Source organism: Dermacentor variabilis, chromosome 11 (genome assembly GCF_050947875.1).
Source record: "Dermacentor variabilis isolate Ectoservices chromosome 11, ASM5094787v1, whole genome shotgun sequence".
NCBI classification, from domain to species: domain Eukaryota; kingdom Metazoa; phylum Arthropoda; class Arachnida; order Ixodida; family Ixodidae; genus Dermacentor; species Dermacentor variabilis.
The window spans coordinates 54,613,334-54,627,089 of record NC_134578.1 but is presented as its reverse complement, the minus strand read 5'-3'; the positions used below and the strand labels follow the sequence as shown (position 1 = coordinate 54,627,089).

The window sequence follows — 13,756 nt, the reverse complement described above, 5'->3', positions numbered from 1 at the left end:
TTCTCAGAGTCCAAATCTTGGTGAGATCTGTGTAATATATCTTTATTTCGATGAAGCCCTGTCACTCGTGGGCACACAGTAACTAGCATCTTCGACACGATAAATGCCTCGTCCGTTCGCCGCGGCGATGTTTTCTGTCACTGGCCTGGCTTGTGAGAACAGAAACCTGCAGCGTAAAGATCATACGCTACTAGAGAGTGCTCAGGATTCATGTCTGTTGCAGGCAATATTGCAGCAAGTTACAATTTTTTTGTAATAAACGATACATTAAAGGCACCTCTCTGCCGCGACATCTTTAAAGTATTTTGATAATGTTTCATGACGTTTGAAATATTTAGGTGACGACAAAGTATTTAGAAATTTTTCGATTAGGATGACTCCAGTATGAAAAACTGTGGAGCAGGATAGATTTGTAAAGGTATGGTTACTTCAATTCTGGCATTTAAAGAACAATGAGGGCGTTGTACGCGATATTGCCATGACAATACATAAGCGCGTCACGTAGTACCAGTGCTATTTTAGTTCATGAGCGTATTCGTATAATGTCCCAAGTTATTTGCGCAATTATGCGCGAGTTTGCGTGCAGCGATACGTGAGATAAATACTGAACTTCATTCATCTACCTTGTAGAGCACCGCAGGTACACTCCCACAACACATTGTCCATCAGAATTCAATGAGAGCACATCAGGGGCCTCCTCTGTTGACACCACTGTCGTAGGCACCACACTCAAAAGAAAAGTGGGGCTGTTCAGCGCCACCTCAGTGGTAATCGGCAGCGTTATTGGTAAGTTATTGGTAAGACCTTTAGATTGCAATGGTGCTTGAAAAAATGTGTTAGTTCTGGGATATTTATTAGATCTTAGGAGAAGCGTTGGCGCGGTTTACATCGTAAACAACGCCTAATTTGGATAACGGTATAAATTTGTTAAGGGGGGCGGGATTGTTTTATACCACGTAGAAAATTTCTCGAATACAACAATTACGAACTATTTCATGGTAATAAACATTTCTAATAGCCCCTATAGTATGTTAATGAACTCTATAACCTCGTTCATTCGCGCTGGCACCTTAAGCACACACAAATGTTAAGGGTTCCGACAGGTTTGTCATTAAAGTTATTATAAAAGTCGGATTTCTTATTTCTTGAAATTTCATTGCTTATTTTACGAACGCACATTAGGAGTGTCAAGGATTAGCTCTCTTCATTATCTCCTCAGATATTTCTTCGACCATCTCTCAGCACCTGACATTTCTGTTTTGCGTACAGGATGTGGCATATTCGTGTCACCAAGCTTGGTCTTCAGAAACTCAGGATCAACTGGTGCCAGTCTCCTCATATGGATCGGCGCAGGATTCATGGCCATAATCTGTGAGCTGCGCTAACATCCAAATACATCAACACTGAAACATTTACAGTGCATCAAAACACTAACGTAGTAAGATACCTCACAGAAGCAAAGTGATTTTCTTGTTCTCTTGCCAAGAATCCGAGCCACTTGCTTTTTCAATGACTGAATGGTCACTCGATTGCTGCATTACGCTGTGGGCCAAAAAGTATCAAGAGAGGTTGTGTCTTAATGTTCAAACAAAGAACTTCTCAATGCCTCTCGCAGATGCCTTCTGTATGGCAGAGTTGGGAACACTGCTGCCGACGTCTGGCGGCGAGTACGTGTACATTTGCGCGGCCTGCGACACGCTTGGTAGGCCGGGCGACTACGTAGTCTTCATGTTCTCATGGACTCGGATCCTCCTGGGGGACGCTCTGGGTGCCGCTCTGCAGGCACTCACGTTCACCAGTTATGCATTGAGACTTGCCTACCCGACATGCGAGGCACCGTACGCAGTTACTGTGCTGGTAGCTGCGAGTTTCTCTAGTGAGTGATTTGAGTATTGGCGACAAATTGATGTATGTCCTTCGCAGCAAACTTTTGTGGAAAGAAACAGTTGCGGAAAACAAAACGGTGCGCGAAATGGTTCTTCTGTGCAACAGTCTGCAATGGGTGATCTCAAATTGTAGGGCTCTCTTACTTGCTCAAAAAGTAGCCTGAATTTCAATATCACTGTTATGAGAATTCTGTGACATTTCACAGCAATAGGGTGGCACAGCCTGCCATAAAAATAGTGTAGGAAATTTAGTGTTGTGCGCAAATAGCCCCCGCGTCCTTTGCTATTTTGGCTAAGTACTTCTGCTCGGCAGATTGAAGGTCCTTTTTTTTCTAAAAAAAAATAGAAACACGGAAGTTACAGACGAGGATACCTTTTTTCTGTGTAGCCCTTTTTAGAGGCGATGCTACTATGATTAAGAATGCAAACGCCTATAAACACCGCGAAAAGAGCAAGAGAAGTGGGCTAGCAATAGCCTCCTAAAAGGGAAACTGTACCCACCCACTCAAAGGGGTGAGGTAGTAGAAGGAAACAGAAAAGAAGGATATAAAGGGAAAAAGAAGAACGCTACCCATGACACATTTCAGAAAGAGCACGATTTCTACAGTCTTGTGAGTGATGGACAAGAATTGTAGCAGAGCTATGTGGCCCTCATATTTAGTTGAAGCAGTACTTTTTGAAAACAAGAAATATTGCGATGAAAACATTTGACGAAAATCTGAGAGAGCATTGAGGAAGACAGACGCATAAGGAAAAAGTGTTATAGAAGCTAATTGTAGTAAAACTGCTCCATGGCCACAGTTCAGCGGGCAAACTCTGTCGGCGCTATCAGCGCTGGCTAAGTTGACATAAGTATCGCTTAGTATTCCTGTAAGGCTGTGCTGGCAGGCCACGAAGGAACGGTGCATGTGAGAGGACACACACATCCTTTCAGACCCAAACAAGTGATTCATTTGGCACGCGTCCCCATTGTTTGTGCCCAGAGGGCACCACTGGTCAGTTGATACGTGGCTACCACTAAATCTTCCCCCTGAAGTCGCAAATTCAAGCGGCTGGGTGGAACGACATGAGCGCCGCTACGGGCGCACACAACAGTATCACCACCATTACGTGAAGGAGCAGGTGCTGCCGTCGAAGGGGGCCGCTCAGGTTTTGCTGCCACTTGTGATGGGTGATGCAATGGGGTCCCTGCTGACATTAGCACGGAGGGAACTAGTTGACCCCGATTTCGCTGCAGAACTGTTCCATGCTCTATTTCGACTGCAAACAACTTTGGACGCTGAGCACAGCTCAAAGCTTTGACCCGAACCTTATCTGACCGTATCCAGACCACTTCGCCCGCTTGCAGTGACGGCAGATCTCTGGCGTAATGACGTCCGTCGATGTCCAGACCAGTCTTTTTCTTTTAAGGCTGATTTCTAACTGCTATCTACTCTCTTACCTGCCAGTGTGGACAAAGCTGCTCGTCCGTCCTTGGGACTCGAGTTCTCAGTCGCCTTCCATGAGGAGTTGAGCATGGCTAAAGACACTCACCCTGGGTGTGTGCCTATAGCTGAGAAGGGCCATGTGAGGATCGTTCGCCCTACGGAGGAGGTATATTACAGTGCGTATTATCGTTTCCGCCTCCGCACCAGACTGTGGGTAATGGGGGCTACTGGTGATGTGGTCAAAGCCAAAGGAAGGAGCAAATGCTGCGAATTCGCGTGAGAGGAGTGGACCCTTGTCCGACCTTACTTCTTGCGGTATCCCGTGTCGCGTAAACAGGCTTTTGAGGACATCAGTGACCACTTGAGCTGTTGTGCTCTTCATCCTCAACACCTCCGGGAACCAAGAATGGTAGTCTACTGCCATTAAGACGGTTTGGCCATTGAGGTGAAACAAGTCCAGGCCCAGATGTTCCCAGGGACTGCCAGGGAGGTTGGTAGGAAGGGACGGTTCGGCTAGATTCACTCGTGTAAGGGCCAATTCTTGACAACTGGCGACGGAAAAAGTGATTTCAGCCGCTGTGCTGAGCCACCATACAGATTCATGAGCGACGGCCTTTGTGCGACTTATGCCTTGGTGTGTTTCGTGTAGAAGCATCAATACTGCTGGTCTCTGTAACGAAGGGATAATGAGACGAGTGTCCTTGAGAATTCCATTACAAACGGCAAGTTCATCCTTCACTAATGCATACTTTGATACTTGACAAAGCATCTTTTACTTGTTCTGCCAGCCATGCGGGCAAAACGAAATCAGCGCGCCGCACTCTCCATCAAAGTTCTGGCCCTTCCTGATATCCCGTATGTTCATAGGCAACGCATCTGGAGCGGAAGCCACGACTGCTGTAACAAAAAGTTCCACAGTGTCTACTGGATGCACCCCTCTCAAGCCGTAGCGAACGATTTTTCTGGGACGTACATGATCTGAAACTGATAGGCAACTGACTTTAGCCTAAGTCCTTACACCCCCGGAATAATCACCTCAAGGTTCATCTTGCCAAACAGTGACGCAAGGGGAAGGTGGGGGGATCAGTTTCTACAGTGAAGGTGATGCCTCTGATGAACTCATCAAACCTCTGGATAGCCCATGCTATAGCCAATGCCTCTTTTTCTGTTTGGCTACACCTTTCTTCTGTGGAGGTTATTGACCTTGAGGCGAAAGGCTACTGGCCCGTGTTCACCACATGGTTGTGATGGCAACTGGATTGCTGAAAGTCCAAAAGAGCTGGCATTAGCTGCTGTGGCATAAGATGGGTGATACTTGGCCAAGCAGCAGTCGGATGTGAGAAGTTCCTTGATTTTTGTGAATGCTGATTCCAGTTCGTGCTGCCAAGTCCAACTAATATTCTTGTTTAGAAGCGTGCGTATCGATGCAGTAGCTTCCAAAACATGTGGTACAAACCCGGCAAGACATGGACTGCTTCATTCTTGCCGGGATTTGGCTTGATGCTTTGTGCTGAGACAATGACGCCTAGAAATGAGACTTCGGAGACGCTAAAGCAAAATTTCTCTTTGCTAAAATGATGTATGCAGTTGCAAGACGAGTCAACAGTCGCTCAAGCCTTGCATCATGTTCCGGCTTGGTATGTCCAAACACAAGAACATCATAAATGGTATTAACAGCACCATCCTGACCTTCAATAATCCGCGCCATTTGTTTTTGAAAATACTACGGGGTATACGTGATACCGAATGGCAGTCGGCAGAAACAATAGCGACCGAAAGGTGTGGTGAATGTTGCCAGTTCTTGAGAATCTGCCGACAGCTTGACTTGGTGAAAGCCTGTATTGGCATCCAGGTTCGAAAAAAACAGCTGCATCGCCGAGAAGACCAAGGACTCGTTAAACTGTAGGCAGAATGTGACGCCCTTTGAGTGTGACCTGGTTCAGTCGAGTGAGACCAGCACACAGACGATACTTTCAATTCTTCCTAGGTGCCACTACCAAACCGGCACACCACGGAATTGGCTATCAGTACGACGAACGATGCCGTCACCTTCAAGTTTTCCGACTTGTCGAACGACTTCACGCAGCGGGATAGGTATCCGTCGACGGGCACTGATCAAGATTGGTACAGCGCCTTGCCTTAAGCGAATTGTGTACTGATCTCGGAGTGGTGCCGAGGCCACGGAACGATACGGCATGGAACGTTTGCTGAGGAGTCTTTACGGCACGAACGAATTTGACGACCTCAAGGACCTGGATAGCCGGTAGACCTAGTAATGGTAGAGAAGGGGATTCAATGACGTAAAGAGGGCTTGTCTTCTCTTGCTAAAATAGACGTGCCAGATACGAGCCCCGTACACGGAGACGTTGTCCTCCGTCTCCTGTCAAGACTGCATCAACGTTCCCAAGCTCGGCCGGGACTTCAGGCAATTCACTTGGGACTGCAGAAACCTGAGCTCCTGAGTGTACTTTGAATTTAGTTGCGTAATTGTCGACTGTGACATCCACTAATTTGGCTTTGGCGGGTGCCTCCCGAGTATGCAGCTCGATGGCACTGTTTGGTGTGCTTCGACTTTTTCGAACGACAGGCTTCAGCGAAATGGCCTTTCTTGCCACAAAAACTGCAGACAGAGTTCTGTGCTGGGCACTCTGAGCGTGCGTGAAACGCGCCACCACAGCAGGCACAAAAAACAGCTACGCGTTTTTGGACTGACGAGCTTGCGTCCAAGCTTCTTTGAGAGAGAGCTTCGGGGAGCCGCACAGCTGGTCTGAGAAACGCGTATCCCATTAGCCGACAATGAACCTGTCGCAAACCAAGCGCTCTTCCACCACCGATGACGGCTAGTTGCATTGTTTTACTAACCCCCGTATCCATAGATGTATCCTAACTTGAAGCCCACCCTTGGCTTAATTTAAATGACGTCTGCCGTGAACGCACCAAAGGAAACGCAATGAACGTCTTTGGCGCGTTCGCACCAGGCTTCATTGGTATCAAGTCAAGCATGGGCTTCAAGTTAAGATGCGTCTCTGAATAAGAGGGTAACTTGCAGTGTTCGGCGCAAAACGGGTGGATTCTTTCGCCAGGTAGTTGGACACCCTTAAGAAAGCGGGAGTATTCGTCATTATTAGGGTGCTCGAAGTGCTTGGTGAAGCGTTTGACAACAGCGTCGCAGGCCGCGAACGAGTCTGCATCGAGTGAAAGGGTGTTCTGGTGTAGACGAGCGTTTGGGCCCATGCAGTAAAGTAGCGTATGTACTTGGATGTCTTGTGAAGCTTTCCGTAGTCCGCAAGCAGGGACATAATTTTCGTAGAGAGACTTCCACGAGGATCAACTTGCGGTGCTAAAGAAGTCGAACTCGTCCTGTGTCTGAAGGGTGAGGCCTAGCCACTGAGTCGATTGGGCGCTTTCTTCGAAGGGCATCCTGTCACTGACGGCCGTTCAGAGACGGAAGTTTTTCACACGGACTGTACTTCCGACAAAATATCGCGTGGCGTTCCTGTGAGGTGACGCTGGCAGGCCAGGAAAGAGCGAAGCATGCGAAACGACAAGCACATCGTTTCAGAACCAAACTCCATTTTGCACCCGCCCCCATTGCTCGTGCCCAGGGGGCACCACCGGTCAGCTGATATAACTATTACAATAAGCCTCACTACAATAAGCCTCACCACTACAATAAGCCTCACCTGTAGGCCAGCCAGAGGTTGGCTACTATACCATGTTAACCTCTGCTTCATGTCGATTCGGGAAACATCGCACTTGAGTTTCAGCAAATAGAATGCCTAATCTGTGGACGATAACCTTTGACGTATGTCGGTTGGTTCGTATATTCGGTGTAAAAACGTGGCAAACCGATAATGTCAAAGCCTCTTCCATTGCAGCATTGGCAACCATTCTCAATGCCATCTCAGTCACCGTGTCCACGAAGCTGCAGAACATTCTTGTGGTAGCCAAAATCGTGATGCTGGTTTGTATTATTGGCACAGGAATTGTGGCCGCCGCAAATGGTAAGTGTAGTGCAACCGACATTTATAGTAAACAAATACTTTTCCCCCGAACAGCAATGCTAATTTATGTTCAGCTATGCAATGAGAGGAGAAGAAAGGTAGTGCTCGCAGAAGTTCTGTTTGAAACTACTGCCTTCTTACGTCAGCATATTTGGCAAGCAGATAAACATCAATATTTAGTGATGGATACCAAGGACTGTGTTAGGCAAGCCATTACAAACGCCAGAAGGACAATATCGCTCACACTTCGATAAAACCTCTCACTTAAAAAGCTTTATTTCGCTGATCAGTGGAAGCCTTAGAGTTACAAAACCTCATCTTCTTAAAGCTTGATAGTACTGGAAAATTATTGAAGCTTGCATGATGTTGGTAAACACCATGATTCGTCATGGTTGTTCTGTGGCTGTGGCGTTGTGTTGCTGAGAACGGGGACGAGGCTTTGATTTATGGCGGCAGCGGCAACAATTCGATGGTGGCGGGTTGGAAAAATGTCAGCACTTCTACAGGCGCGCTAAGCAAGCCCAAACATTCGCAATTAATCTGGAGCTCTCATTATAACGGCATTTCCCATGGCCTGCTTATTCACCTTGAAGGTTATAGCTTTCATGATTTGATTTAGATTTGATGAGGCTAAAACCTCTAGGAGAAGAAATCTGTAGAAACCACAGGCTACATTTAATGACAGCTGCACTGGCAACGGCTTTACGCTGTCATTAAGAGCCGAGGCGTTTTTTCAGATAGACGTTTATAAAGGAGCCGAGTCATTCTCCCAAGGCACTGCTTTCCAGCAAATAGTTTCAACACATTGTTTTTTTCTCTGCATAGTAGCTGCTGTGAAGATATGAAGGCTACTGCTTGAAATTTACACGCAAAATCTCTTTTCAAAGGAACCAATCACCTGAAAGCGCCCTTCTTTAATGCTGATGTCTCCGCCAGCGGCCTTACTGAAGCCTACTTCGCGGCATTCATGACCATGGACGGAGGGTCTGTTGCTTTTTTGATTGGAAGTAGATCTGAAAGAGCCCTTTTTTTAAATAATAAAGAGCATGGACGGCATGCATCCTCGTACAGGGAGCTCTAGACTGATATTGTTGGGAGCTCTCCTATATGACGAAAACAGTGGACATAGAACTGTAGGGCACTTATGAAGTGAAATCATGTTGTAATCATGACACATTTTATTGCTTATTACACCATAATATTCTACATTTCAAAAGAAATCAATAAGTTTTACAATGCTTAGTGTCTGTTATGCTATGTTAAAATAGCTGTCGCAAAATATAGGCTTTTGAAACAGGTAGTTTGATGGGAACATTTCTTCAAGTAGTTTCAATTTATCTCGCAGTAGTCTAAAATGCCCTCACGATTTCGGTGTGAGATGCACAAAAGAAAAACGTTAGGATGTCCTAGTGTTTGCAAAATGCCTAAAAAAAAAGGCACGTAATCCAATGATAACGCAAAATAACAGAATGCCGACGTGCACATATATGTAATTAGAAGTTGGTAAATTTGTAGATTAAATATAATGCGATGTGGCATAATTCCATGATATTTCTTGCCAAGGCTGAAGACTGGGCGTGTTGGTATAGCATACTAGAGGTTGGATTCCGCAACATTTTGACGAGACTCAAAGAAGGGAACCACACACCACAGAGCGCTCTGCGGCGTGTGTCTTTCTTATGTCTCTCGTCAAAATGTTGCGCAATCCAACCTCGAATATAATATTTCTGCATTATTTGGATTATCAAGTGTTCGACGAAAAATCGTCTGGCGGGGAAACATAATGGTGCCAAAAAACGCGCACTCTGCCAAGAATAAAAAAAATAAAGAAAAACAAAAACAACAAAAATAAAGAACCTTTTTGCTTTACTCTTGGCGAGTGCACGTTTTTTGGCACCATTATTTGGATAATTTTTCTTTCAATTATGAGTCATCACATTTTTGTTCTGGACCCTCTATTTATTTTATTCGTGTCGAGTGCTTCTATTCACTTCTTTATGCGCATGTGCGTCGATGTTGTCTTCTTTCGCGTAGACTGTAATTTACACGGTTTTTTTTCACGAAGAGCTACTGTGGTCCGATACGAAATGTAGCGCTGTCCATGATGCACAGGGGTTAATTTTGACTTCATTGGTGCTAATTACGGCCATACCGTTATTTCATCTGCTCCGCGACTCATTATACCTATATTTTAATATTTTTTGTCTTTAGCTACGAAGTTTTGCAGATGGGAAATGGCTGTTTGTGACCACGAGACCAGATATGTACCCAGATCTGTACCTCAAACACACGTGAAGTCGCTAAACAAGACCTTGTCTTGAATGACCACAAACGAAACCACCACAGATTTCATAACGCCTCCCACTTATACAATTGTGTTTTGCGATAGCCCTAACAATTTTGCTACAAAACTAACGCATATAAGCAACTGTCTCACTTGTACTGCGGCAAAATTAGCGTCTGTCGAAATACAGCTGCTGTTCTTCGGCTGTAGAGAAAAGATAGAAATGTTTTCCACATTTACACGTTTCTGAGGGAAGATAAGGAAGAACGAATGACCATCTGTTGATGCATCACTGAGGGCCACGCGTATAATTGTATTTGCCGAGTGTCATATGTCATATGTATGATGAGGTCCATTTGTGTATAAGACGCACGCATGGAATTGAACATCAGTTTTAGTATATCTGTTCGACTGCTACGTGTCACTCGAATGTGTTTTGTTGATTTATGGCATAGGCCATATGGCATAGGCCATAAATTAGGCGATGCAAGGGTTAAAAAATGAAATTAATAATAGTTGTTATAAATTTAAGCACAATCAGTAACTGGCAGTCGTGAGATTAAAAGTTAACACACACACACACACGTACATATATATATATATATATATATATATATATATATATATATATATATATACGCAGGAAAGAGACGACGAACTTTTTGGGAGACTTCTTTTACTTAACGTTTTCGGCTGGTGGACCAGCCTTCGTCAGAGTACAGTAACGCATGGACAACACATACACAGCTTTAAAGGCACCGTATCACGAGCAGAGGGCGCGCTATCTACACTGACTAGACCATACACTGCGCATCATAAATCATTATCATTGCGCATTATAAATGATTGTCCATGACACGCATTTTGGAATATACAAAAAATGAAATGCAGATGTGTTCACGATACAATACATACAAATATGACTCTCAAGTAAGTGCTAGCGGTTACAATGGTTATGTGTAGTGAAAACAAAATGACTTACACATGCAGATACAAAGGCGTGATGTTTGGCACATGGCATCTCTAAGTGCAACCTCGAATTATCTAAAGAAGTAATATGTTAAGCGTACAACTTCGAGCCACAGCGACATACGTCAAAAAAGCCACATGTAAAATAAGAGACAGAAAAAAGCGCTGAAATCATGTCTGTACACTGTGTGGGAAGTGTATATTTGTGCTCAATCTAAAGTTAGACAGGTTAGTTTTCCTTTGTTTTCATTTATTCCAGACGAGACAGTGTTAAATTTGTGAATCAGGTAAGATTCGCGAAGCTCGCGGTCATGGTTGGTGCGGAATCCAGATTCGAGTATTGTTACTTTGAGATTATTAAATGAGTGGCCCGGCATGTTAACATGTTTCGAGAGTGGTAGATTTGGTTGGGATTTGGCATGTGACCTGTGGTTGTTAAAGCGGATCCTGAAAGGTGTTTCAGTCTGGCCTATGTATTGCATGTGGCAAGTGCCGCACTCGAGCAAGTACACTACGTTATATGAATCACAGTTGAAACTGCCTTTAATAGTGAACATGAATTGGCTGGCTGTGCTGGTGGCAGTTAATGTAGGCGTTATATGAGGGCAGACTTTGCAACGTGGTTTATTGCAGCGGCTGCAACCGGTCGGGTTAGAAGTGGAGATTTTTGAAGACGTTAGTATGTCACCTATGTTTTTCGAACGTCTATACACGACACGAGGTGGCTCAGGAAAAATGGCTTTTAACCTGTCGCTTTGGGTAAGAATGTTATAGTGTTTGCGGAGTATGCCTGAGACCTTAGGGTTAGATGCGGAATGTGTGAGTATCAAATTAGTCGACTGGGAGCCACTGGGCTTGTTCCTGCCTTTAAGAAAGTCCATCCGGTCATATCCTGCCGCTCGGTGTATCGCGTCATCGATCATCTTCTCTGGATATTTACGGTTGAGAAGTTTCTTTTTGAGTTCCTGGCAACAAGAATTAAAATCGCCTTCTTCGGAACATATGCGCTTAAAGCGCTGTGCCTGGCTATATGGAATCGCAGTCTTACAATGACGCACGTGGCTGCTTTCAAAATGAAGAAATTGATGATTATCAGTTGGCTTTTTGTAGAGTTTTGTGATTAGGCGTCCATCGGCAATGGTAATCGTCACGTCAAGGAAGTCTACAGATGACGGTGAGTAATGATGTGTGAATTTGATAGCGGGGTGTGCCTGGTTGAATTCCGCAATGAAGTTTAGGAGTTCCGTTTCGCTATGCGTCCAAATACAAAATATATCGTCGATGTAGTGCAGTGGTGATCACTGAGTAATAGAGCAATAACTAGAACACGAAAGTGTAAAGAAAAATTTGCCTCTTTCATAAGAGAGCCTGATGCATACAATTTTAAATTGTTTATCGATTCAATATGACAACTATGCGGCAACGTTTATTCAACAAAGAAGTAATGTAGGCCCACCACAGCAGAGGGAAAGATAAACTACGTACAAAAATGAGCGATTGTGCATTTCTGGGAAAAACATAGGAAAGTTCTTATCCACAGTAGTCGCACTTCTGTTACATCCGCATTGAGCCTGTCTAAAATCATAATTAACTTTTCTATTTTGTATGCGCAGGTCCAGCATCTGCAACTTAGCTGAAGAAATACGAAATCCGTCTCGGGTCATTCCTCGAGCACTAGTCTTCGGCGTCGCCACGGTCATGCTCATGTACATCGCAACGAACGTCGCTTACTTCGTCGTGCTCGAACCCGCTGCCATCGCATCCTCCGAGACCACAGCCCTAACCTTTGCCGCGAAGTGCTGGGGTCCGGCCGGAACCGCCATCGTACCGCTGTTAGCCTCAGTAAGCACGTTCGGAACGCTATCGGCAGGATTCTTCAGCCAAAGCAGGCTTGGCTTCGCAGCCGCCAGGAGAGGCCACCTGCCATCCGCCCTGCGCCTCGTTTCCGCAAAGTCGTCCGTGCCCGTTGTCTCACTAGTAGTTCGAGGCGCACTGTCCGCCGCCTTCACCATCGTCGGCTCCCTAGAGTCTGTAGTGAACAGCGTAATGCTGTTGGGTGTCGTCTTCAACCTGCTTACAATGCTCGCCCTGCTCAGGCTTCGTTGCACGATGAGGGATGCGCCGAGACCAGTGAAAGTGCCGTACTTCTTCATCTTTGTTAGCTTCGCTGTTAATTTTGCGAGTGTGGTGCTGGACCTATGGAAAGCTGCAGACTTTTACATGCTGGTCGTGATGGTCTCGGTGCTTTTCGCTGGGAGCGTCGTGTACCTAGTGTTCCAGGTCTACGGATGTGCAATGCCGGGCACTTCGCGCGTGACAAGGTTTCTACAGAAGCTTTTCCTTTCAGTGCCATGTCGCGACTGCAGCAAGTATTGAAACATAAGGCTCTTAATTTACTATGAAGTCGGGTGGCATCGAAAGCGACTGATGGATGAGCCCAAGAATTTGCCACCACAACCGTCTTGCGCAATCGAAGACGACCAATTGAATAAAATACTGTTTTTGTGCCTCAAAAGTGTTCGCGCACTTTAGAAATTCCTCTAGGAGTCCTAGTCACCTAGTCAGGTATTGAAGGTCGATTAAGTGCTCCACTATAATTATGCGGACGCTAATAGTAATGACAGCACATAAATCGCTTCTGATTACTAGATGCAGAATGTTGTTTCACTGTGGAATATGAAAATTCTGCTTTAAGGTGTCAAAGAGCAGCTACTCGTACTAGTCTAAGCGCACGATAAGGACGCCATCCTGCAACACACCAAATCTTGGTTTACGCACGGAAGTCAGATTTAAAATATTGTCCTCCAGGTGCTATCTACTTCTGAAAAACTACACGTTTGATTTACAAAAGCAGAGAATATAGAATGCGACATTCCAGGCAATAAAGCAACGCACTCGTATAGCCTCTGTAATTTTCGTCCTTGTCGAAGGGGGTCCATTTAAATTTTATATTAGAACGTGCGAATGGAGCTGACATTAAATTGTCTGGGCTATTTGTGCTGTGCTGTTTGCAGTGACCTTTTAGTGAAATAGGTGAAACAGGAATATCCTCATTAAGCCTAATGTAAGCTTTGGGCGCTATTAGAAGTAAGCATGAACGATCACATTTTTTTCCGATTTGACGAATGTCATGACGTTTCTGTTATATAAACATGCAGATAAGTAACGTTCTAGATAACTTTGGTG

The 13,756-nt window shown here is 45.1% G+C and overlaps 1 protein-coding gene across 1 annotated transcript; it reads left to right on the top strand.

The window, feature by feature from the left end:
- The first annotated feature begins 1,602 nt into the window (after positions 1-1,602).
- Positions 1,603-13,000, top strand: LOC142563277 (b(0,+)-type amino acid transporter 1-like). Its single transcript, XM_075673830.1, has 4 exons — positions 1,603-1,876; positions 7,192-7,317; positions 8,205-8,301; positions 12,184-13,000. Exons 1-4 carry the CDS (start codon positions 1,603-1,605, stop codon positions 12,944-12,946), a joined length of 1,260 nt encoding a protein of 419 aa, XP_075529945.1. The 3' UTR covers positions 12,947-13,000.
- Positions 13,001-13,756: the final 756 nt, after the last annotated feature.